Below are 26285 nucleotides of genomic sequence, written 5' to 3' on the forward strand. Positions count from 1 at the left end.
ACTTGCAAAAGCTTTGATGTGGAACTTAGAGTTATCTTGCCACGCTGACACCTCAAATAGGTTAAGAAGTGACATCGATATGAGGCCTTTCACGGTGTTGATAGGGCTGACAGATTTTCACCCTTGACTTTGTTGCAAATAGCTGTCTGACAACTGTGACCGCAAACTGCCTGTGACACACAGGTTTTAACCTTTTTAGTCAACAGCGAACAGACTAACTGATGACAGACAGTGTCTACCAACCTGAGAATAGCAATGACAAAAGTAGCAGCAAGCTGAATTTTTTTTATACTAAACTGAAAATAAATGAAAGCAAATGTGGCCTGAAAAATTGTCACCGCCATTACACAAAGCATTGTAGCAGTATACCGAATCTGTGTATTTCTGTCATCGATAGCCGTGTAAAGCAAGCAGGATAGGACCTAAACAGGGTTTCACAGGCAAAAATAAATTCAAACTCAGCCTTATTGATAGAAACGGAGAAATTACAAGCTAAACTGGAACTTACAGGAAACTAAACACACAGCCATGATGGAGATCGCGACACTGGACAGAGGGAAACAGAGGCCTTAAATACACAAGGAATGATGAGGGAACAGGAAGTACACAAGCAACACAGCTGAGACAAATTAGACACGACTTGACAGGGGAAGTAGAACTAAACACACTGAACATGGAACATAAGACTTTCACAATAAAACAGGAAATGATGGAACGCAAAGCTGATACATGCACTTGACACAGGAGTTGAACAAAGGGAGACAAGAGCGGGAGCACATGAGAGACATGATGGGCTGGGGAAACATGGATAAACATGGTACAAGGAAGGGAACAGAAAAGGGAAACAAGACACAAGGACACACAGAGAAACTCAAGACAGACTAACCTAAAGACTGCTAATGAACCTAAAACATAAACCATAATAATATAAAATGACACCAAAACACAAACACTCTGAATACTCCGAAGCATCCAAAATTTGTGCATGTTCTAAAGGTCAAACGAAGGTCAAAGCACAATTAATTATCTGCAGTCTCACATTATTTTAAATGCAATAATGATGGCCAGCTTGTTGCACTTACAAAGCAATAAGGCACTACAAGGCAGTTCCAGCTTCAGTCAAAAATGGCCAATGTGATAAGGCATAAGCTTTGTGTCCTTGTAAATGAGAGCTCCCATCCAGCTACTGCCATTCCAGATAAGAGTAAACAGCAGCAAATAGTGCTTGAGCTAACAAAAGCATTTCAAACAACAACAGTTCTCAAACACAATCCAACTATGATATTCTCATTTGTCCTGGCAGGTCACTGCTCATTCTGTCCCCAAGCCTCCAGCATTGACTTGTTTTAAGACAAAATCAGCAGGAGGCAACATTAATTTATAGGCAGTGGGCTATCAGTAATAATAATGATGGGCAAACAGTCCTATTTGGTGCAGTCTAACAAACCACAAGAGTTATGTGTTAAAATCTCCTTCCCTGATGCATATCTGTAGTGCTTCTTCAGTGGAGTGTGAATACAGACATACAGAGTTCAGAACCGAGACAGGTCATGAAAGACAATTTTATCTGCCATGACTGTTTGTTACAAAACGTGTCCTCAAGGGGAACTGAATCGAAATTAGACTGTCCGTGACATTTAGCAAGGCAGACATGCTTCACTGCTACACCCTCGAAACATCGTAGTTCAGCGGCAATGTTGCTGTAAATGTGAAAATCAGCATTCATCTCTTGAGCAGGGATCTCATTTTTCTATGAAATGCTGCTTTACCTATGTGTTTCGCATGTTTCAACAAATTTTCCAAGATCATGATATTTCGTTTAAAAATACACCTACAAATTATGTAAAACAACACATTAAAAGAGATTCTCAACCATGGTCAGCTTTTATACTCGGGGACCACTGTCACATTTCAAATGTTTGAGAAAGAAGTTTAATTGAAAAGTGATTTCACCATCAATCTTCCCTAGTGGATTTATTTACATAATTGCCTGAAGCCCAGGCTAACACACTGCAGTTCAACTGCACTTTCTAAACTTCCACAAAGAGCTTCACAATGTCTTTCTCTTTCAGCACACACACATTTCACACAGACACCATTACCAACCAAGTTGTCGTGCGAGGCACACACACTTCCTGTTGGGGACAATTTGGGTTTTAGTGTCTCCCTGTATCACACTTTGTCATGAGTAAAGTACAGCAGCCCCAAAGTGCTAAACATAAACCCATCAGACGAAACAAAAACTCAACAACTACAAGAAAACCACCACAGTACTTCACAAAACACAGCAGCAATTCAAAGAAACATAACACCCCCCCAAAAAATTGTTGCACCACAAGAACAAAAAAAATAACAACAAAAAAAACAACTTTCGGAACGTTCTCAGTGGTGAACGACCACTTCCTGTCTTATGACACAATCCCACAGTCGCATATGCACAGTACTCGGCTGACTTCCTCTTAAACTTTGAATAAAAGGAAAGTTTTTTAGTGTCTTACGTTGAAAATAAGGCAGAATGGTTAGCACATTCTTTTCTTTCATCCTCTCATAATTAGCTTATATGATACACAAATGAAAACAACGGGAAGTGACATCAGCCTGTCCAATCACAGGCAAGAAATATGTCCTCTTTGTTTCTGCAAAGCGCAGTGTCATGTTAGGAAAAATGTTCAGTTTTATATTTGAGTGCATTTAAGTCTTTTTTTTTCCCCTTCGCCCTTGTTGTACTTTCACTTTTGTATTTTTTTTATCCATTAGGTTACCTGAAGTAATGCTATTTTGTTTTGTTGTTGTGTTTTCTGTGCTTTCTTTCTCCTAAATAATGTCAGAGTTCCTCCACAGTTCCTACTGAAAAGAAGACTTTACTTTGAGAAGTTCAAATCTGTTCCAGTGTCACTGGCTACAGATTTAACATTAACAGATGCATTCATATTAAGAGTATACTGTTCAGGGCAATAACTATGTTTCAATTTTATACAAATTGCAAATCCTGGGATTATATTACAGCTTGTATTTAAGAAAGTTTAGATGTACATTTTCTCACTTACACTTTTCTAGGCTATACAGTGCAATCTGAGTACTTTCCCCTACTTACTATTGCAAGGTTAAATCTTGTTAATATATGATCGATTCAGCAATATCTTAACTGGTGTTAAGTATACTGATTCTTCAACTACATTCATATTGGGATAGTGATTTAAGTATTTTCTTTTGCCATTTCTGTGTAGTTAACTTCCAAAATGAAACCATTTTGAGCCATAAAAGAAAAATAATGATTATTGCTTTCCTACTGTAATTGCACTTCCATTTTCTTCCTTCCTGACCACTGCGCAAGCATGCTGAGTTAATGCATTCATCAGGCCGCCAATGTCACATACTTGACCTTTTTTTAGGGAAGTGCAAAAGGCTCAGTGCTCACACAAGGACAACTTCATCGTGAATAAACCTCCTGAATCTCTGCTAAAGGAATAAAGATAGTGGCCATGCTTCAGCAAATACATGACACTTATTCATCTATTCATTTTCTTAACCTCTCAGCCAATACAAGGTTGGACTAGACTGGCACATAAGCCACCTGACATTGGACTATAGGCAGGTTACACCATAGGCAGGTCATCAATGGATCACATGCTCAACCATCTTCATCTACTTTATTTATGGCAAAGTGACTGAATTACTTTGAACAAATCAATTAACAACATTTAAAATTAACAACATTGTCTATCTTTTTTCACAGAGCTGAGAAGCAGAAAACATTATTATAATTAGACAAATCCACATGTCCTAAAGCTAAACTTGTTATATAGGCTAGCAAAGTTTACTGTATACACACAATGAATTTTACATGTGTATACAATTCTTGACACATCAATATGGCTCTACAACAAAGTAATTTCACACACAGACAATCTTTCAATTACACAGACGGCTGGGACACACCGATAACAAGGTTATATAAATGTGTGCTTATGTCCTCAGAGCCTGAATGCTGAAAGCTTATTCATATATCAGTGGAGAACAGAAGCATCTATAATTACTTAGTCAGTCTAAGAAACCAGAGTGGTATTTTATAAAGCCATGCATGACCACATATGAAAGATGTTACATTTAGGAGCTGGCAAACCAAAACTGTCAAACTTTTTAAGAACTAAATGTTTGGCATTTTATCAGCCAAACTTGCATTTATCTTTTTGTGATGCTCTATGTTTATTTTTCCCCTTTCTGTTTCTTTGCAAGCTTTCAGAGCTGTGGCTCAGACAGATCAAGCAGGGATTGTTTCTTACCAACACCTTCAAAAAGACCTGTTGCATAAAGTCCCTCTGAAATATAGCAATCCATATCTACAGCTTTCCCTTATCTGTCTCTTTTTACTCTGCTATTTTTTTTAATCTTTTTATAGTGAGACCTCTCAATAGGTTTGTCAGAATAGTTTGTTCTACTGAGTGCCCCATCTGGTATTGAATTGATGCCCTCAATTGATGTAGTGAGAAATGGTCAGAACTCAAGTGTTAGATACTCATCACACACCCAACAATAGTGATAAAGAGCTGCTTTTAAAAGAGAAATATAGAGTGAGCGTGTGTAAGAGTGAGAGAGAGAGCGGGAAATGAAGGAAGAGAAAAGGCAGCAAATGATTACTTGATGTTTTTTATGTTGATGTGTCAGCAGGTAGTTCTCTGAGGTGGCATTGCATCACAAAAGGCAAAATCAAGATGAATTGGTAATTAAGTGGCAGCACATGACTTTAGAAGTATTAATACTTTTAATCTTTTAATTTTGTTTAGGGTCAATTTGGCATAAAAAACAATAGATGGATGAATTTATGATTGTTTGGCAAACTGTGCAGAAGCAGCAAGTGTATGTGAGTTTACATCAAACTCTGTTGCTTATCTGGTTATACTGAATATATAGAATTGCAGCTTTTTTTCTGTTAATGCAATGACTGGACACCAAGTCTTCTTCATTTCCCTGAAGACCAAACAGTAAATATCGCCTCTCCCCCCCCCCCCCCATTTTTTTTTCTTTTTTTTTTTTACACTGGTACTAATTTTCTTTCTTGTTCCCTTTTAGGTGTCTGAGTTTCTGTCAGCAATCAAGGCTTTTATAGAGCACATGAAGCAGAAAGAATAGGTTGTCCTCACCCCTGAGGCTAAATAAAAACTTGCTACACACGCCTTCACAGCATGTTGCAAGGGATACATTTGTGCGTGCAAAGTGTGCACATGGGAAGTGAGTGTGGAGCCAGACACAATAAAGGAGAATACGTGGGAGGGGGCACTTCTTTTTCTGAGGATTTGAGGGAGATAGGTTATGTAGGTCCCTTTTACTCTCTCCCTCTTTCTGTCACTCTTGCTCAGACTGAGTGAGAAACACCATCTCTCTGCCTGACTCTTCATACCAGTGTGGGCTTCTGTGTAGGTTGCAATACGACATTTGTTCCTAGAGATTTAAGAGCTGTGGCAAGAAAGAAAAGGCGTGAAGCGGGGGGGAAAAAGGGTAACGGTGATAGCTAGAAAATAACCTAATTTGCTCAAGTGAAGAGATACCACACAGGGATTTTCTAAGTGCCTCCAATTTGCACAGGTAAGATGCTTTATCTCTATCCACTCTCTTGTTGCATGCACTGACATTTACAAATACAGATTCACACAAGTAAAGAAACGGACAAAAACATATAGTGTTTTTTTTACTAATGTTTATAGAAATGTTTAATTTTTTATTAGATTTATTTTTGATTGTTTTAAATTAAGGAGTGCGTATAAATATAAGGTGTCTTAGTCTTATTTGCTAAAAATCAGAATTCTAATTCTAATTGTTGTATGCTGTCATTTAATATTTTTTTTTAGATTTTATTAGCATATATATTTTATAAATATCTTCACAAAGCAGTCATCACAGAGGGAACATACTGGACAAAGTCATTGGAACTCTCTGTGAAAAGGGGCTCAAATGCTGTACTAACGTAGTCACTTAATAACGCTGTCATTAAAGTGGGTCTCTTTAGGATGATCGGCAATTAAGACCATTGGTCAGGTTTGAAAGAAGTCTGGCAAACAGTGTTTATAGGGGAGAATGAGGCACATTGCAAGGCATAGAGGGAAGGCATCTGTGACAAGGCGCATCAGTGCTTATTAGTCCTGAAAGCCAGCCATAAAATCTGAATCATTATTGTATAATCTGGTATATTTTTCATCACGCGCACTATTTCTGCAGGCTGTGGGGTACTTGGTGTAATTCATACTTCTGACTGCATACACATGTTAGAACAATGTGTCTGTGCTCTATTTAGCAATCATTTAAGGGTGTTCAGGTGCAAACTAGAAATGTTCCATTTTATAAAATACAGGAGTTTTGATGACATTTCTATGAATTTACTTATGATGTTATTTACTTATTGGTTTTAGATCAAGGGATTTTTACAAAACAAAGATAGAAATTATCCACATAACACAAAAACACACAGGCACAGTCCAGGGTCTCATATTGAATGTACTCGTGCAAAACACCAATAAAGATTTAGAGCCAACTATAATTTTGAACTGCTACGGAATCAAACTCATTTCTCTTGGGCATGACAAATTTACGATGATGAAACTTTCTGGATAAAACACACAAAAAACAGGTATGTGTATATCTTTATCCATAGAATACAAGATATGTCATTTATGGTCAATCAAAGTAAAAAAAAAAACCTGAAGGTATTAAATTAGAGATGCACCTACTTACCAAACATCGACATCTTCCAATACATGCTGATTGCTGTGCAGCAAGTGTCATCGTCGTGGGTGAAGAGGTAAAAAATGTACTGTACTGAATGCACTAGCCTATTTTTCAGTGATGTGACTTCATTTTTGTGTTGCTTGTTTTGGGAATCCAGCTCACACTACTGAATTTGTATTCATTCAAGTTTGCATAATGCTTGTATGTATCCAGAGCAAAACAGAGGAATTAATTTTTTGCAACAAAACTAAATAAATAATAAAAATTAGATTAAAAAAAACATCATCAGCACTGGCGTTCTCTAAACATGAGTGTAGGCACATAAATTCACAATCTGTGGAGAAAAAAAAATCTGGTACTCCATGGCATCTGCAGCACTTTGCATCTCTGTGCATCTCTAATTGAATAGAGATGCAGAGTGGTTGGTGTACACTGCCACAATTACCTAGCCAAATACTGAACAGTACTAGATTTTTAGGTTGTCAAAAACACACACACGATCGCAAACAAGACCACAAAATCAGGAACTAAAATTCTTCTTGCGTGAATGTGGAAACAGCCAATATGAGGCTGGATAAAGAATTTCACAATGTGTGGATTTTGGAAAAATAAAAAATGCTGAGCTGAACACTACTACGTGATCGCAAACAAGACCACAAAATTGGGAAATTAAACTGCTGAAAGTCCTTGCATGAATGTGGCAATAGAATAGCCTGATAGGAAGAATCTGTTTTGTTGGCTATAACATGCTCTAAATGCTCTCTTCTAAAAAGATCTTCTTAACTGGAAAGAAATGGTTACATCTTTTAGTTTTAATTCATCTTACCATTAGGTATAAGTGTTAATTTTTCTGCCCCTTGCAATCACTGAATGTTTATATGTGTGTGTCTGAACAAGTCTTAAGTTGTTCCAAGACAGAGCCAATACTATTAGGCAGGCTCTGACCTCTCTTAATTAAAGGGTCAGAAGGTCATAAACATTTAGGAGTCAATCATTAGCCCTGCAGACTAAGAAAGATAGTAATGCTGCTGTTTATAATTCCACTGTTACTGTCTTGAGGATGTTTTAAGATAGGATCTAGTTTAGGCTTTCGCAACAGCACCAGTTCACACAGAATGTCTTGTGTGTAGAGACAAAAATATGCCATCCAAAGTTGTTAGTCCAGCAGTCGCTGAGGTGTCTGCACTGGAATCATCAGCAGGCAATAATGTCGTCCAGGAGCAAGCCTACATACTCAATTCAAATAATGAGGGACACCATTAAGCTACCTCATCAGAATTTCATAGACTGAACCTTGACCTCATTTGTGTCTCATATTTGTCCAACCTCTGCCTCTTTTTCTCTCAGGATGCCTCAGCAGCCTCAGAATGACATAAATACAGGAGTTTTATCAAGTGCCGGGTTAGGAAATGTCAGTAGAGTCAGAGAGGCCACAAAAAGGTCAACGTAAAGAAAAATAAGGAGAGCAGACAAACTGGGGTGCAAGAGAGTCTAAAGGAGTTGCTCTTCCTGTTTTGCATTTTGAGGGTTCTCAATTCCCATCACGCTTCACAAATTAGCTGCAGGGTCTGGATGGCTTCCACAAAGGCCATGGCAACAGTGTTACTAGGCAAGGGTAGATTTCTTTCAAGCTGTCAGATAAGGTAGATAGAGTGAGGCCAGATGGGATCAGAAAACATATTCCTGCTCTTGATTATTGGCACGTGCACAACAACAGGTTCTGAATTAAACATGGAAAATTGTCAAACATGCTGAGTGAGCTGACTGATTCACTAGAGTGGATCTTTCTACTAAAGATTGTATCAACAGTCTGAAACATTTGTTCTCTGTGCGAAGGGACAGATAGCTCAGCTGTGCTCCCACATTTTAGAGCTCGGACCTAATTAAAATACTGATATTTTATTGTGTTCTTTATTCTTCATACAAAAGCCTGAGAGGCAGATTCCATCTTGAGGATCTTAGTATTCTACAGCAGCTTCGCCATGGGCTTAATTTCAGCCTGACTGGGATCATGACCTTTTGAAAAATTGTCAGACAGGATTTAATATCAGTGGCAAAAAGTGACTCATAAATTGTGATATTTTTTTTTGGCTGTGATGGTGAATCTTTTACTTATGGGTGTGTGTGCACTGCAGAAATAAGAATTTTTGCAAAATTTTTTAAAGCTAGTACAAGTAATACATGCTCTGGAAAGGTCACACATGTCAGCCTATAATCTTCTGCTCATATTGAGTTGGTCTGACACCTATTGACTGGAAAGCATCAACCCATTCAGCTGCACAAACTGCACTGCAAGAACTAGCATTTGATATGTTTGCTTCTGGGGATGTCAGTGCTACTAGTCTGGATTGCCATAAATTTTGTACTCCAATTTTAAATTTTCCTTTTATGTTACCGCATCATGTTTAGGAAGTCTCTCCAAAACTATTGGATGGGCTGCCACTGAACTTGAGATGAATGTCTTTTCGGTGGATGAAGTGAATTCCATTTTTAAGTTGCTCCTGATTGCATTGCTCCATTCACTTTCTCACTCACTCATCTCGCTGTGAGTGGTCAGCAAGTCTTAAGTGTTCTTTAAGTGCAAGTCCATAACATGCCTCACAAATTTGCATTACATTATGTGTGAACACAGAGTTAGGAAAGGAGCAATAGATAAAAGTATGCTAAATGCTAAATGTTTTACCCCCATATGTACTGTTTAAATGCAGTTGCTGCAGACTACAGTAAGAATAAAAGACTGAAAAATGCTTTATTCATAGATTACTGAGTAGAATTTCAATCAGCTACCAGATGTTTAAACGTCCGTCTTGTTCAGGGAAAACCTTAAGTTTATCCAGGCACCTTCCTGGAAAACAAATAAAATGTATGACACATAAATATTTGGGTTAGTGTTCTGAATGGTAATGTGTTTCCCTGTACAAAACACAGAAGGAGGCTGATGCTTTGTTTTTGTTCCTCTGTGAAAGCTCTGTCCTGACTGGTGTGCATGGTCTCCTGGAACACTTTGCACTCAGTATCCACAGCAAACAATTAAGTTGGAAGTGGGCATGTTGTTTTTGTTAGTAGATGAAGACCAGTCTATTACAAGTCATGATCTGCTTAAAAAAAACTTAAGGGAACAATTGACTCATATGTCACATTTTAAAGAAAGAAATAGTCAAGTTGAAAATCTTTACTGATAAAGACAATGCAATTTATTGAGAGCAATAAGATGTCACTGGAAATACAAAATCATCAAACTTTTGAGAGCAAGATTCAAAATCACCCTAAAAAGCTAAAAATGTAAATCACTGGGAATGAAATCAATGAAATGATTTGCTTCATAATGTGGCTCGGTGGGGTTTGTGGCCCCCATAAACAACAGATGGTCTATGGATGCACTGATACATCCCACAGGTTCTGAGTTGGATTCAGGGCTGGGCAACGTGAGGGCCAGTCAATGGCATCAATGCCTTCATCATTCAGTAACAGCCTACACGCTCTAGCCACAAATGGCCAGCTCATGTCCTGCCAGGGCCCACATTACCAGCACATGTTCTGACAGAGGGTCTGAGGTTACCGTTGAGTAACACTTCCTACATCTAGGCTATTCCCCAAGGACATCCTACCCCATATGATCATTGACCCACTCTCAAACCTAGATTAGGCTGCATGTGATATACCACTCAGATCATGACAGCATTACAGAAGAAATTCATTTTATTACTTCACCGAGGAGACATGCAAAACAAGCAAGCTGTCAATAGAACATCACTGAGCACAGACTCTTCACCAACCATGCATTTGGATTATTTGCTCTTCAGTTCAATTCAATTGCTAAATAGACTGAGTGTCAGGGGCCTGGGTCTGTGATCCACAATTGTGAGTTTATTTTGTATTTTTGATTTCTTATAATATAATATACAGTGTTGGGGAGGTTACTTTTAAAATGTATTCCATTACAGAATACAGAATACATGCCCCAAAATGTATTCTGTAACGTATTCTGTTATGTTACTCAATGAGAGTAACGTATTCTGAATACTTTGGATTACTTAATATATTATCATGCTGTTTACAACTACATGAATGTACTATTGCTGTGATTTATTACTATTACTGAAGGTCCGCGGCTCTGAACCGTAGTAAAGGGACCTCTGACTAATACAGCAGGTTCATGTTGTCTGGGTCAACTTTGTTAGCCAGAGACAGAGAGAGGCGTTGAAAGGCTGCTCCAACAGAACTTATTGTTTTTGGAGGAAAACACGAACACAGTGTACAGTCGAGTCTTAATAGCTTACTTACAACTGGGCTTGTCAGGCACTCTTCTTGGCTGCAGTGGTTATTATTATATTTACATGCTTCCAGCTCCCGTTTTTGCTCGATGACAGCTCGTATTTTTCCTTTTTCTCCTCCCTCGCTCACAGACACATAACGTGTATGGCAGTCCATTCTCCCTGCAGCACGGACTACACTGCCTATGATGCTACATTCTTTAGAGCTATGCCTGTAGCATTCTTTCTGTTAGCTTAGCACAACAACAACAAAAAGGCCTCTCTCACCCAGGAAACACGCAGAGAGAGAGCGTCACCCTGTAACCATGGCAACCGTAACGCTGCCACCTGGAACAACAGAACGTAGCTGTCAAACAAAACCAAGAGGCCTGACCCGCCACAATATGAAACAGGGAAGTACCGCTGTGTAATCCATTTATTTCAACAAAGTAACTGTATTCTAAATACCACCTTTTTAAACGGTAACTGTAACGGAATACAGTTACTCATATTTTGTATTTTAAATACGTAACGGCGGTACATGTATTCCGTTACTCCCCAACACTGATAATATATAATATAATATATTGTTATAATGTTCTTGTGTTATTTTTAGTTAAATGTTAGGGTTTTGTTGAATTTTACTTTAGTTTGTTTCATCTATGTTTCCTTGTTTATGAGTCTGTCCTGTCCTCTGTGTTTAACTTTTAGTTATGCTTGTGTCGCCCTTATCTGTTCTCATGTGTCTCTCCTTGTGTTTCATGTCTCCGCAGTCTGTCTTGTGTTTCATTTTTGCATGTTCCATGTTGTCAAGCTACCTTTATGTGTATTTAAGTCCTCTGTCTCCCTCTGTTCAGAGTTGGTGTCACAGCTAACGGAGTGAGCCGTGTGGAGGAATTAAATGGGGATCCAAGCGCAGGCACTCACTGCGATGCGGTGTTTATTGGTGGTGGTTTATTGTAAAATAAAGCACAAGGTGAAAAAATGGTAAAACAGAACTAAAGCTAATCTATACTGGGACAAACTAAACTACAGAACAGCAAACCTGAACATGAAGGAGGGTGAGCAGAGGCATATGAAGGTGGACGGCAGGGAAAAAACACAGAAAATATACATTAGATTCACAGACAAACCAGCGACCAGTACACGAGTAGACGCGACTTAAATACACACAGAAGAACACAGGGAGATTACAAACAGGTGGGGAACGCAGCTGGAAGTAATTGAGAAGACAAGCCAGGGGAAGGGTCAAAGGCACAATTTCGTGCCTTTGTACAGGTGTGCACACCAAATTTTATCCAATGTTACCTAATGGTAGGTTTTGAGTTGGATTTTAGATTCACAGGCCTGCGTGAAATCACGGTGCAACACAAGGGCGTAGATTTGGCATGGACGGAAGGGACATGTCCCCCCCAATATCCAGCGATTATTGAATTGTCCCCACCAATAATTTTTGGTGGGGACAAAACAAAAACAAAACAAAACCGATAGAAATTTTAAAAAAGCGATCTGTCAACGTCTCATTCACCCAGTGGTGCAGAAAGAGTTAGATTACGTTCTCTACTGGAGTCCTATATCATGTGACAAATATGGCCAATGTGATTGGCTGTGCTTTTCAGGGAGCTCTGTTTAGTTTTAGCAGCGGCAATCCTGCGTTGCCAGGACCTGCAAGGAGGAGGATGGCAGCAAAAAGAACCTGGATATAAGAAAGTATTTTTCAAAGAAACCTGTAAGTCACTTAAAGTCAAGTTCACTCATAAAATCTGTCCATCATAATAACGTTACAGGCTATGCAAGGCAATACATGCCCCTCTTATTACTCTTTCTGGGTTGCAAAATAAACTTATAAAAAATTTTCAGGCGAGAATGTAGCTGTGCAAACTTCAAATATCTGAACCCGGGAGAACAGCAAACTCCCGGCACATCGTTTTAGGCTTTGGCCCACATCAGTCTAAAATTGTATGTAACCATGAATAACGTGTTACCATGTCCACCAGGAGAGACTGGACAGTATAGATGTAAAACAAATATGCCAGCAGTTTATCTCAGTTAATAAGAGGAGAAGGCATGTGTTTGGCTCCTTCACATAGTGGACATTGAGTTGTTGTGTGGGACACCAGTAGCTGTAACAGTAGTTCATGTTTAGAGTAAAACATCCCAGTTCACTGATTTGATCGGGGCAATAGTGCCTAAAATGTTGCATAATTTTGCTAAGAGATCTATTACTTTGTGGTAATCTTAGATGAGTAGTTTTATGGACAAAAACCACCAGGTCATTCAGTGTTCCCTTAGTGCTAATGTATAAGAGATGTTGGTATAGTATAACTGAAGTAATGTTGTTAAGTCCTTAAAGTCATATTCTTTTATTGTCATGACTGTATTTTAAGGTATTTTTATTTTTGTATGATATCTGATTTATATGAAATATGGCTGAAGTAAACTAAAGTATAAAATACTTAGTCAGTCATTTGTTTAATAGTAACTTAACATTATATAATTCACATATAAAACTATGAATTGTAATTTTAAATGGTTTAAAAGCATGTAGAATAACATATGCAGACAAGTATATATCTCCTTTTTTTATCAAGAAGCAAAGATGAAAAGGAAAAAAAAGAAACAGGGCAGGGTTCGGTGGTTGAATCATCTGTCCCCACCAATGCCAAAACCAAATCTACGCCCTTGGTGCAACATGCCATGTTTTTGTGTATTTCTTATTCAACAAATTTTCTACCATTGCTTTGAAAGCACACACTAGTTTGCAATTAATAGAAAACAAAAACGTTTTGTGCTCTCAGTGTTAATTAATCTTGAATTAATATTGACATTTACAGATGTCAGTTATCAGGGTTTTTTGTGCTACAGAAGCAGAGGAGAGCGTTTATTGGTTATAATGTAATGATACATGGTTATATTATAAATCACAACAGTTATAGAATGTTTTTGACATTTTAATTTTTAAGAAGATATAATCAAAGTATAATCATTATACATTCAGAATTTGTTGTAGACATGTATTATGAGTATATTGCCCATATGCTGTTGCCAGTGAGTTCACATATAGTGGGTTGTTGTGTTAATGTCTCCTAAAAACATGACTCACCGTGTGTCAGGCAGTTCTGTTTCCTGTTCACCTAGCACAGCTACAGTTTGCATTACCTACTGGATGTCATGTCCAGTTTACTCAGGCTGGTGTGCTGTTTCCTGAATTTTAGGAGTTACTGTTGGCATAACATATTGATACCCAGGCTGGTGGTGAAGACACCAAACCTCTGATCCTCTGCTTAGTAATGCTTCATTTCATCTGAGCTCGCTGGGTCCTCTGGTATTTAATTTAATTTGGCATAATGTGCTTTCTTTTGCTCAACATAGTACATAGTAGAGATGGCACGATACCACTTTTTTTATGTCCGATACCGATATCATAAATTTGGATATCTGCCGATACCGATATGAATCCGATATAGTGTGTTTTTTAATCAATAAAACGTTTTTTTAATATCTTGCTGCATTTTGTATAAGTTTATACTCAAGTTTAAATAAATAACAACACTAAAGTTATTCTGTTATACCTGTATGTAAAAAATACACTGCGCCCAAAATATTTCATAGTTCAGCAATACTGATCAATCTAATAAACGTAAACCTACTCAATCCTCCCTATTCTGGTATTTTAAAGAGTACTTAGCAGAAATATCAAGCAACCTAACTAATAGGGTTGCAAACTCCCAGCAAAAAAAAAAATAGGGAACCACCCCCCACCCTCCAGCTCATGATGCTTAATCGATGTAATCAAATTTAATTTGATGCAGGGGGGAAAATGCACAGAAATAAATTATTTTTCAAGAATAATTAAATAGATTCAACATCTTTCTTCAACAGAATTGCAGACTGCACAGATGGTATCTTCCCAAAGGAAAAAGTAGTATAGCTTACTAGGGTATATTAGACTTAACAGTTACTATATACAGTAATGGACTTCTATATATTTTACATCAGATTAAAACTTTGGCTGTAAGAGTCAGATAATTATTTATTCAAAGCTAGATATTTTAAATGAGAACAAGAAAGAAAAGTATGTCTTTGTGCCCCCTTTTCCCTGTTCATGCCCTATCGGCCCCCCTGGCTAAACTTTGCTAGATCCGCCCCTGCACAGTTACCAGCTACGTAGAAAAAGATCCTGGTGTAGAAAGTAATATTAAATAAATTCTAACAACAGCTTATCAAGCTTAATAGTGCTGTTGTTGTTCAGCCGCTGGTTTCCTCTTTCTGGTGAGAAGTGGGCCAAAAACTAAGAAGAGAGACGGACTCTGGACAGAAAAGCCGATCAGCTGATCATTAAGCAATTGAAGTAGCAGCAGGAGAGAGAGAGAGAGAGAGAGAGGCAGTCGCTCCATATATCTGTTGTTAAGCTTAAGGTGGGAATGCTTTACAAACATTCAGAGATGAACTTACACACTTGCTTTACTTCTCTCTGGGAAAACTTCCTCGGAGATGAAATGCTGGTTTGCTAGCAAGGCTACAAATACGCACGGCGGCTCTATCACGTGACTCATACTGCTGCGACGTGCTACGGTTATGAGCCGAGTTACGCCGTGTAGCAGGTGCTTTTTTGATATTTAACGGATCGGATTACATTTTTTATTTCTCGCCGATATCCGATCCAGTAATTTGGGTCAGTATCGGACCGATACCGATACGTAATATCGGATCGGTCCATCTCTAGTACATAGTACTCTGTAATTGTTCCTCAAAAGCTCATGTTGCAATGAAGGACTCAGATTCTCTCTCTACTATGTTAAGCCTTTACTGCACATTTTCTCCCATTCGCAAGATCACAATATGCATTAGATCTCCCCAGTACAAGTGCCTTTTGCCAAACCCACAATGCTCTGACATGAGGACTATGTCAAAAGGTGAAAGAACTGTACTCTAGCTCCTTTGATCATAGTATGAAAGTTTTACTCTTGCTGTAGACCTTTGGATATTTTTGGATGCAATGTCATAATCTGATTTCATTTGTTGTTGCCACTTTTGAGGATATTGCAGTTGAGAGTTACACTCTTCCGCATCATTAATTGCAAAAAATAAGATCAACTGGCAGATGGTGATTTGTATCATAAAGCAAATAAAAGGGAGAGTCCTCAGGCGCTTCACTGGTTGTGCAGTTATGGGTGTGTGCAACTTTGTTTACATAGCCACTGCAATTTCCCTTTTTTCCTTATACAAAGTCCACGGCATTGATAGCAAGATCCAATTAAATCTTTCTGTTGCGTTTCACTCTGAGTGATAAGAAGTTGTTTGTTTATTTGCAATGCTTTAATCTTTCTGCACCTGCCCGAATAGCTGGTTCTCAAATTCTTCACCATCTAGTCTTTTTTTTAGCAGGAAAGCCAAAGGTTAAAGAAAAAAGGGAGAACATATCAATTATAAATCCTTGTATGGTTTCCACCCAGACGTCTTCAGGTGGGGGACATGGGATATGGCAGGGTCCTGAAACTGCACTTGCAAGAACTCAGTCTGTGTTATTTTTATATCTGGCTCGCTTTGTGCAGTTATCTCTTTTATGTGTAGGCTAATAGCTGTAATAGCTGAGATCAAGTCCAAGTGCTTTTGAGTCTAAACTGCACTAAGTATGGAACCTAATACTTCAGGGGAGCACTGTTCTTTACATGCACAGCCCATACTCACAGATTTACAGGACCTGAAGTCTGCATCTGTACAGAATGTCAGAGTTCTGGTAAAATCACACAGCTCGGTCAACCAGTGATGCCCTGTGACTTCAGTTTAGCTGTGCTCAACACATAAGTGACAGAGTTATTATCACTGCCTCTAATCTGTCTGTAACGGCCCATTTGAGTGCTAGAAATACCAGATGGCAATAGCTGTAATGGAAAAAAGGCTGCTGGTCCTATACAAGTTCATGGGAAAATAGCCTCCTTTCTTGACCTCTGTAATTGCGCTGCTGCCAAATTCATAGTCTTATTCTTTTTTTCTTTTCACACTGAATAAAAAATATAATTGATTTTGTAAATCTTGGTCATTCAATGTTACAAATAGGAGAATTAGCCGTAGCATTGTCCACTAGTTCTTTAGCTAAGCCTTCAAAATCACGAGTCATTTTTCTGTTTCATTCAATATCTCCTCATAGACACTAATACTGGTCTTTGTACTATGTACATACTCACTATTACTGGAACTGGAATCTCATCAGGCCGTTATTTTAGCCTTTGGATCATAAAGTTTAAGGTTAGTCTTGATACACACTGATAAGGGGATTTCTCACCCACTGGCAGCTTTCATATCCAGCAACCCTTCTTTACAAACAAGGCATTTTCAGCTGTACCATTTGTGTTTCGTGTAAGGCTTGTATGATTTAGACAGTCGTTCCTTTTGTTTTGTGACTGGGGATTTTTTAATACTCCTTCTCTCACTTTGTGGGGACTTACATGAGTGCTGGGGGAGCTAAGCTTTGGTTTTGGGTCATTTTGGGACTTTTTTGCTTCTTTTTTTTTTGAGGTCATGGCATGTCCCTTATTCATAAAGTCTTTCAGCTACCCGGCAGGTTCTGTATCCTTCTCTGCATCTTTTTACCTAGTGTACATCACCACCAAATATGATCGCTTTGATCCTGCTGACAGACCTCCTTAAAGGCACCTTAGTTTTCTTTGGATTTTCTCTCACACTGGATCATTTGCAACAGTTATCTGTAAACTCCCTGACTGCAATATTACCTTCCTCTTTTTTGTAAATACCCAGTTTTATTTAGTTAGTTATCTAAACAGGTTTCATTAGAAAATTATTTTCTTTTTACTCTGTGCCATATTTTCAAACCTGCTCTATACGTAGTTCTTTGTATGTGGCTTTAATCTTTAGAGCCCTCTCACTTTCATTGTACAAAGCAACAGTAATCCAGCACTACTGCTCTCATTCTGCAGCTCCACCCTCATCTCAGCCCTGACATCATTTGACAAGCTTGCCGTGATGGAGTGGAGGTCCTGGCTTTGAACTAAGTCTTTGATATACTTTCAGAGCAGACTGGGCACGCTGACGTGCAAACAGAACTTTCTGACACAGATCAACCACATGGATGAGGAAGTTACACTACTTACTTGGTCCATGCACACATGAGTCAGTTGTTGTCATGTGCGCTGTCGGTAAAGCTGCACAGACTCTCTTTAACTCCCACACCTTGCGCCGTCTACTTCACTCGCTTCTTCTGCAGAATTGGCAGTAATGTGTCATTGACAGCTTATTCTGGCCCCTCACTGCAACTAAAATAATGTGTAAACAGAATAATAAATAAACAAATAAAGCTTTATACGAACAAGTACATTGGCAGATATTTGGGCGTAAAAGAAAACACACTTTACAAGTGCCACACATGTGGTGTAAGGTTTACCACGGTGTCTCCAGATTCTTTTATAGCTGTGTTCAGTGTGGACCTGCTCCCATCTGTGGGGCATCAGAGGTGCCAGTTCTGTTGTTCTCTGGCAAATGGCTCTGCCATTCACACTGCCTTGTGCTAGACTATCACACTAAAGGATTATGGGCCTTCACCCCACCCTAACGGAGTCTAATTTTGGTAAGAAGCATCCACAAGAGCAGCCTACTGGAGGTCATTTTGTAGGTCTCTGGCAATATTTGCTCTCTTCCTCGCTGTACAAAGAAAGAGCTATGGTTCCACTGCTGACTCAGTCCCCATGTACAATCCCTTCCAGCTCTTCTTGTGCAAAGCCTTGTCTCTTAGTTTTTTCCTGCCAGGCTTGAGAGTGACCTGGGTGACAAAGAAAATATTTGTGTTACAGCATGTATGGATGTGCCGTTCTTGGGCAACTGGGCAAAATGTGCAGTCAGAATGGGCTGCAGTACCATCTTATGCTACCTTTAGTGCAATGCATACTAACAAGAAAAAACAGACCCAGAGATGGATAAAGAGAGAGCAATGATCTGTGGCCACCACCCGCTAAAATCTATATGTTTTGGGGCATTTTCATGTTCTTACCCTCCTGTACACCGATTCTCAAATTTAATTCATCACAGCAGGTGAAATGAAGTCAGATTCCTAACTGGACTGATTGATATCCCTTTGATGATTAAGTATAATTAGTATTTTTAAACACCGATTAGTTCAAGAAAATATCTTTAAAGTCAAATGTCAGCGTTATATTGTAAATTCTCATATGTAACGCATGGATAAGTTTCCTCGATAGCCAAAGACGCAGCCAACACAAAGCCTTTATAGATGCTGACTGAAAATGCCAATTCAAATAGCACATTAGATATGATGGTGGTTTCCACAGCTCCAGTTTAATCAGGACAAAACATGCTATACTCATCTTTCTGCTGTCCTAAGGTTGTTTTTTTTTTTTTTTTTCAGATCAATTTAAATCAGTACTTTACTTCTTACTCCAATGGCAAAAACAAGACAGTTAAATGCCAAAAGTTAAAGTTCTGGATGAAGTGTTGAGTCTCATTCAGTGTAGCCTGATAGTCTTTTAGAGAAAAAATAATGTAACTGATAAGACATGCTGTAATACAAGCCTGTCCAGACACGACAGTTCACTCTGCCACTGGGGAAATTACTCTGAAAAAAATTAAACAACTTGTGAATTCACTGTATTAAGTTATATCAAGACTGGCAATATGCTAAGGAGAAGATTACAGCCTATTTAAGCTTATAGACATTCAGTATTTCAACTTTAAATGATTTTCAGCATTATTTTCCATATCTATTCTCACTTAGAAATCTGACTGTTCTCACAGTGCATTAGACCAGTTGATTGGGCCCAAAATATATTTACAGGCAAGAATAAATAATATTTTTAGGTTGACCATGTGCTCACGGGAAGCTGCAACCTCTGAAAGTAGCAAGTTGCCTATTTGAATTCTTGAAGTTCAGTAGATTGGCAATGTATAGAACTCCATGTGACTCCATTTTTTCTTATATTAATGTGTGCTTTAGCTGCATCTGGTATTATTTGAGGGAGAAAAAAAAAAGAAACGTAACAAAAAAATCCTTTGGTTGAAAGGAAATCCATTTGACCGTCAGTATAAATATAGTGAATACTGATCTGTGGATAAAGGTCGCAATTTTGATTTCAAAAGAAAGAGAAGCTGACATTAACAGAAATGATTCACAGACATCTGAAAATGTAATTATCTCCACGATTAACCTCCTAAGACCCAAACACTTCCATGGCATGCATTTTTAATTTCTCTTTGATATTTGGCCATGTTGGGACCCGATGAATGTAAAAACAAAAAATTTCCAGATTTTTTTTTTTTTACCCGTTTTTTGTTTCTGAGAAAAATTTGATCCACATATAAGGACATATGTTTAAAATTTCGATAGAACGGTGACAGCATGATGTCCTCGTAAGTGGATATCCCACCCTTGTAGAGCAGAATTTATTATTTTGGTCTAGACATCCCAAAATGTGATGTCCACATATGTGGACGCCAGGTCCTAGGATGTTAAGATTTGTCATGAATGCATACACACATACACAGATTCCCAGGGTGAAAAGACCGTTAAGCACAGTTGTAATACCCAGTATTATATATGTTATTATTACCCTAAATGATGATCATACCTTGAGTGACATATTCCTGAAACCAGTGCCAAGATGTCTGGGCATGTCCGTGCACCCTGTTGTGTAGTAAATTGTTATTAGATTAAAAACACCCTCATATTACCACTCATCTATCCATAACAATCACAGATTAATGTTTTATCTAAGACATAAAATTCATGCAAAATAAAGTCTTAGAGGTGTACATAGTCATTTCTTCTTTATGATCTTTTTGGTCTGTGGATAATCCGCTTCTAATGACTGCATTTGGGCTAGCGGTGCCTAGAACTGGGAGTTGTCAGTTATTCGAAGGGAAAGGAAGGTGTATAATATTCTAGCGCATGATACATTACATGGAAAAAAAATCCAAGGTGATGGGAAAAAAAGTCCATCACCTTAGATGGCTCACTGGATAACTCAGTAAATCTTTTAAATCATTTCTCAAAATAAGCCATTTATTCTCAAACCTCATACACAAGAAAGTAACTTAGACATTATTCATTTCTTCCTATAACAGTTTCAGAAGAATTATGCAGGTGAGTTTTTAGTATCCTGATTCATGCAATAAATAAATCAAATCTCTGCACTGGCATGAAGATCATGAACTATGAGTCTGATGACATATTTGCTAAGGTGAATCAGATCCACCATTTTTAACTGCTGTCAGAGATAAGCACCTTCGTGGCACTTAGAACTAAGAGATAATATACAGGAGTACACGTTAGATCAAGATCCATCACTAACAGGTGACTTTTGGATCAAAACAACATATTAGTCAATGTGGTGAAATGAGAAGCTGAAAAGCCACAAGACATACCTCATTCACATTAAAGATTCAGTATGCAACAAGGTCATCTAGCTTACTAACATGCAGAGTACACAGAGATCTACATTCTGTGTTCAGGGTTACGTGGGATTCTCCACGATTTGTTTTTAGAACTGAACAAACCTCTTGGATGAGAAGTGAAACATCTTCACAAATGTAAAGCAGTCCTGGTGCCTTTTTTTCAGCCTCAATAGACTTTCAAGGAAGAGAGTGATACACAGAGCTGTGGTTGTACAGTAAAGTTATAAAGGAACAAATGTTTGTTATGGCTTTAGTCAACTTTCCAAACATAATTGAGTTAATGTGCCATTATCAGAATGGGAAATTGCATTTTACATATGCAGCTAGCAACACTGAAAACCTGCATTGAAAAAACTCTCTATGAACACTATTTACATTACACATACATCGCCACTGGAGAAATTGTTCCTATAAATTTGCTGCAAACATAAAGTTATTTAGGTTAATGAATTTTTACCCGTTATAATTGAATTTTGTCACTTCAGCGTTATTATGTTGTCAGTCTACTGGATCCCTGAAGACTACAAAAATCAATGGCTGATTTTCCATGCAGTATTTATTCAATAACTGTTGATGGTGTCTTTTTTAAGGCTGGCGTGCAGAGACATGGATGTCTTCATGGATAAGGATTTCAGTATGACTGGCAACACAAGTCATGAAACACCACGAGCAAGAATAGAAGGAAACAAAGACCAAGGACTCAACCACAGCGACCCCTTGGACATGTTCATAGGCATAGAGCTCCTTCAGCGATACAAGCCTCTCTTCCTGCCTCTGTACTGCCTTGTAGTGGTAGTAGCTGTTGTTGGAAACTCCTTCCTTTTAGCTTGCATCCTGGCTGACAAGAAACTCCACAATGCCACCAACGTTTTCATCGGTAACTTAGCAGCAGGTGACCTGTTGATGTGTTTGACTTGTGTTCCGCTGACAGTGTCTTACGCCTTCGACAGCCATGGCTGGGCTTTTGGAAGACCTTTCTGCCATTTGGTTCCCTTGCTGCAGTGTGCCACAGTCTTTGCATCAGTGCTTTCACTCACTGCTATTGCTGTGGACCGCTATATTGTTGTAGGTAAGGGACTTGACACTACCATTACTGATTAGCAGTAATTTACTGTTAATCTTACTATATTCCAAAATGTGTTTTCTGTAATGCGAAATGCAAATTCACCACTCAGATTTAGTCTCCTGATGCTGAGATGACCGAGCTAAAATAATTAGATTTCTCTAATTTTTACACACTTCTATACATGGCCACTTTAATTTCTGTATGAAATAACATCCTTATTGTTTTTACCTAATATATACTATATCTGTATTTTTTCCTTGTCTCAGCTCATCCAGTACGGAGGAGGATTTCTGTGTGGGGTTGCGGTGCAGTGACTTTGGGTGTCTGGCTTTTATCTTTGGCCCTGGCCGCACCTCCATCTTACTACACAGACTACCTGGACCTGCGGCCCACGGGCATTGACCTGGTAGTGTGTGAAGAATTCTGGCCAAATAGTGGCAATCTGCGGCTTCTCTACTCTTGCTTCATTTTAATAACCTCATATATGATCCCACTGCTGTCAGTTAGCGTATCCTACTGTGCCATTACTATCAGTTTGAAGCGCTATTCAGTGCCTGGGGAGCCATCAAACAGTCAGCAGCGCTGGAGCCAAAGGAGGAAGAAGACTTTCTCTCTGCTGGTGGCCTCAGTGCTGGCCTTTGCCCTGTGTTGGCTGCCTCTCCAGGTGATTCAAGACATTGATGAATTCTAACCATTACTCCATTAATCCTTATCTATAGGCATTAGACAAAGAAAGTAACATTTTTCTATATGTATCTGTTCGAAACTCATAACCTCAATAGCAGCAAAATGCTGCAAAACTGCAGGTTTAACTACTATTAGGATGATTCAATTTTATGCATCATTAACTATGGAAACCCAACATCAGATATTTGTGTCCACAAAGCCAATATTATGTCCACAATGAGCCATGTAAAAGGCTAACAGATTAGGATTTCATTGTCACATTATTGAACTGGAAGGAAAAGTTGACACTACAATATGGCTGCAAACACTCAGAGCCTTGTTTCACTAAAAGCACTTTGCATGCACTGCTTAAATGCAGATCGTAAGTGTTGGTAGAGTCGCATTTCTAAAGTCAATCTTGCATGCAAATTGCAGATAAATTTGTGGCTTCTGCAAGGCTCCTTCATGACTTAGGAGAAGGGTATTTGTCATGGCTAGTGAAACGTGTCCAAATGAGTCAAAAGTGAAATGATCTGGTTTTATAAATTGCAGTTGGCATGTTGCAAATCCTGCTGCTAAACACCGAAACTTAACTTGTGACGTGGAATGATTTAGTATTAGCGTTCAACCAAATCTAATTATGCTGGCAAATTTTACATTTATGAAATCCATTACCACAGTTCAAGCTGCCTCCTAATTTGTGATTTTCTAGGCAGAAAGAGAGAAGCAGCTTGGTTAGACTTTTCAAAAATGTTCCTTATAGTTTAAGAAATCAGTGCTGATTCGATGCAATAATAACTATTTCCATTGTGTTTTGTAGGTGCTGAACCTGTTGCTGGACTTGGACCCGGACTTCCATATTATGGGCAAGCGCTACATAAATGTCTTACAAGTATGTTGCCACTTAGTGGCTATGAGTTCTGCATGTTACAACCCTTTCATTTATGCCTCACTGCACAGCAAGGTGCGAATGCACCTCAAAGGTTATCTCTGTCCTTGCCACAACCACCAGAGAAGGATGGTGGAGAGATCCAGGAGTTGAACCCACAATGCAACTGTAGCAGCTCTTGATATGCAGAGCCCATTCTTATCCGCAAGTTAGCACCTGCACCCCAGCATGAGTGTTAATGTCTGAGACATCCAGGAGAATACAATGCAGCGGTTCAAATTTTATTTAAACCATTTTCTTCATGCTTTACCAGCATGTTGTGACATCATGGCATTTAGTCCTTTCTTGTAGCATCTTCTAAGGCAGTGCTAAAAAAACAACAACAAAAAAAAACACTGCTTACAAAAAAGATCTAATGATGGTAAAGAAGAAAGAAGACCAGTGAAGAGTCCACTGGGATCCCTGTGTTGTGCTTAGATGGCAGTGCTGCAGAGGCTAAGCAGACGCTGCAGCTTTGAAAAGGCCAGTGGGGGTATAAACAGTATTCAGCTGTAGCAGACTTATGCTTGAGGCTGAGATCATGGGTGTTAACACTGGTTACATGGACCGGTTTGCTTAAACATTAAACACTTGACTTCAGGGAGCTGACCGTACAGTGAACTCCTCAAACCAGATGTGGATCAGGAAAATACATGTGATAGTTTTATGTTGTCCACAGAACTGAATGTCATTCAATTATTTACATGTATTATTGGATAACAAATTTTTAGGTTTATTAAACGTAATTAGGTGGTACAGTCTAAGTGTGTTGTATGTGTAATTAAATATATATTTGTGTTTTTGCATACATGCTGTATGCAGTCTCTTCATTTTCTGCAGGTCAAAACCACAGTATATGCAATAATGATAAAAATGCATCTTACTGTATATGACACCTTGCAGCAGCATTGGAAATCGTCTTCAATTACATCTTATCAATACCATTTTAATAAAGGATTTACTTGAGTGAGAGCTCATAGTTAAATGTTAAGTGCTCTGGCTCTACCTGACAAAAGAGACTGGCACAATAATTAATTATTAGATAATTAAAGCACAGACAAAAACAATAACTGTAAAGCATTACTCTGCTGATGCCGTTCTCATTGACTTGCCGTCAAGTATGATTAATGCTTTCATAGGCTGGGTATAAAGACTCACCAGAGGACATGCTAATGTGCTCTAAATTGCAAGCAAGCAGAATTAATTTGGTTCATTCGGTTAATTAGAAAGCTAAGATTTTCATTGATGCTAATTTCTGTCTATGTAGATCTGTCTAGAGCTCTCTATTTGGACAGATGAATGAATAAACAGATAGACAGATAGATAGATAGATAGATAGATAGATAGATAGATAGATAGATAGATAGATAGATAGATAGATAGATAGATAGATAGATAGATAGATAGATAGATAGATAGATAGATAGATAGATAGATAGATAGATAGATAGATAGATAGAGTGCATCAAATGCAATAAATGCATCAGAGTGCAGGGTAAAATGTCCATCAACAAATCTAATCAGCCCATTCAAAAATAGCAAACACCATTTGCTCAAACATATCCATTGAACCTTTAGTGCAAACTAATGAGCCACAGCTCCCCAGCCATTGCTCGCTGATGCCAACTGTCACCTTTTAACAATCAAATTACTTTGCTGTCTGTTGCTTGGCAGCTTGGTTGCTCTGGCTTTTCTCTCTAAGTAAACCTTGAGACTGCATTTACCCCTACTCAATTGGATTTTTGTCCTGATGCTTTTTTCTGAAAGGGTTTAAAAGAGTTATTGTTGTGTTCTTTAAAAGTGATTTTGTTTGTTTGTTTGTATTGTTTTAAATGAATTTCATCTCTTTCGCCAAATGCCCTACCGCTACACATAATAGACACTTGCAGATCCCACCCCCACTCTGTGTGTTGATGGCAGCACCCACCCCCACTCTGTGTGTTGATGGCAGCAATGTTCCTTACCTGAATGTATTTACGTCAATGTAAACTTATATAGATGATAAGACAGTACTTCTTCAGATGTGGACATGGGTTTCCCCACTAAAAATCTATTATTTTAATGAGTGTTCCACAACAAAAGAATATTAAAAAAAAATATACCCTTGCCAACCATAAAGATACCTTCATGACGTATCAGTGTGAAAGTGTGAATAGTATGAGTCATTTCAAGTATTCTCTTGTAAACTGTAAATTATGCTGGTAAGCTATGAGTGTGCAAAAGCTGCTAA

The 26285-nt window shown here is 38.4% G+C and overlaps 1 protein-coding gene across 1 annotated transcript; it reads left to right on the forward strand.

The window, feature by feature from the left end:
- Nucleotides 1-5516: 5516 nt before the first annotated feature.
- On the forward strand, nt 5517-24364 carry si:dkey-202l22.3 (7 transmembrane receptor domain-containing protein). Its single transcript, XM_006795524.3, has 4 exons — nt 5517-5583; nt 21986-22464; nt 22728-23125; nt 23948-24364. The coding sequence occupies exons 2-4, from the start codon at nt 22002-22004 to the stop codon at nt 24167-24169; spliced, it is 1083 nt and encodes a 360-aa protein (XP_006795587.1). The 5' UTR covers nt 5517-5583; nt 21986-22001; the 3' UTR covers nt 24170-24364.
- The last annotated feature ends 1921 nt before the right edge of the window (nt 24365-26285 follow it).

The sequence above is a fragment of the Neolamprologus brichardi genome, chromosome 14 (genome assembly GCF_056152115.1).
Source record: "Neolamprologus brichardi isolate AB-2024 chromosome 14, ASM5615211v1, whole genome shotgun sequence".
NCBI classification, from domain to species: domain Eukaryota; kingdom Metazoa; phylum Chordata; class Actinopteri; order Cichliformes; family Cichlidae; genus Neolamprologus; species Neolamprologus brichardi.

Coding starts and splice junctions, on each gene's coding strand:
- si:dkey-202l22.3 (XM_006795524.3), top strand. CDS start 22,002: ATGGATGTCTTCATGGATAAGGATTTCAGTATGACTGGCAACACAAGT. Junction 22,465..22,727: donor GGACCGCTATATTGTTGTAG/GTAAGGGACTTG, acceptor TCCTTGTCTCAG/CTCATCCAGTACGGAGGAGG. Junction 23,126..23,947: donor TGTGTTGGCTGCCTCTCCAG/GTGATTCAAGAC, acceptor TGTGTTTTGTAG/GTGCTGAACCTGTTGCTGGA.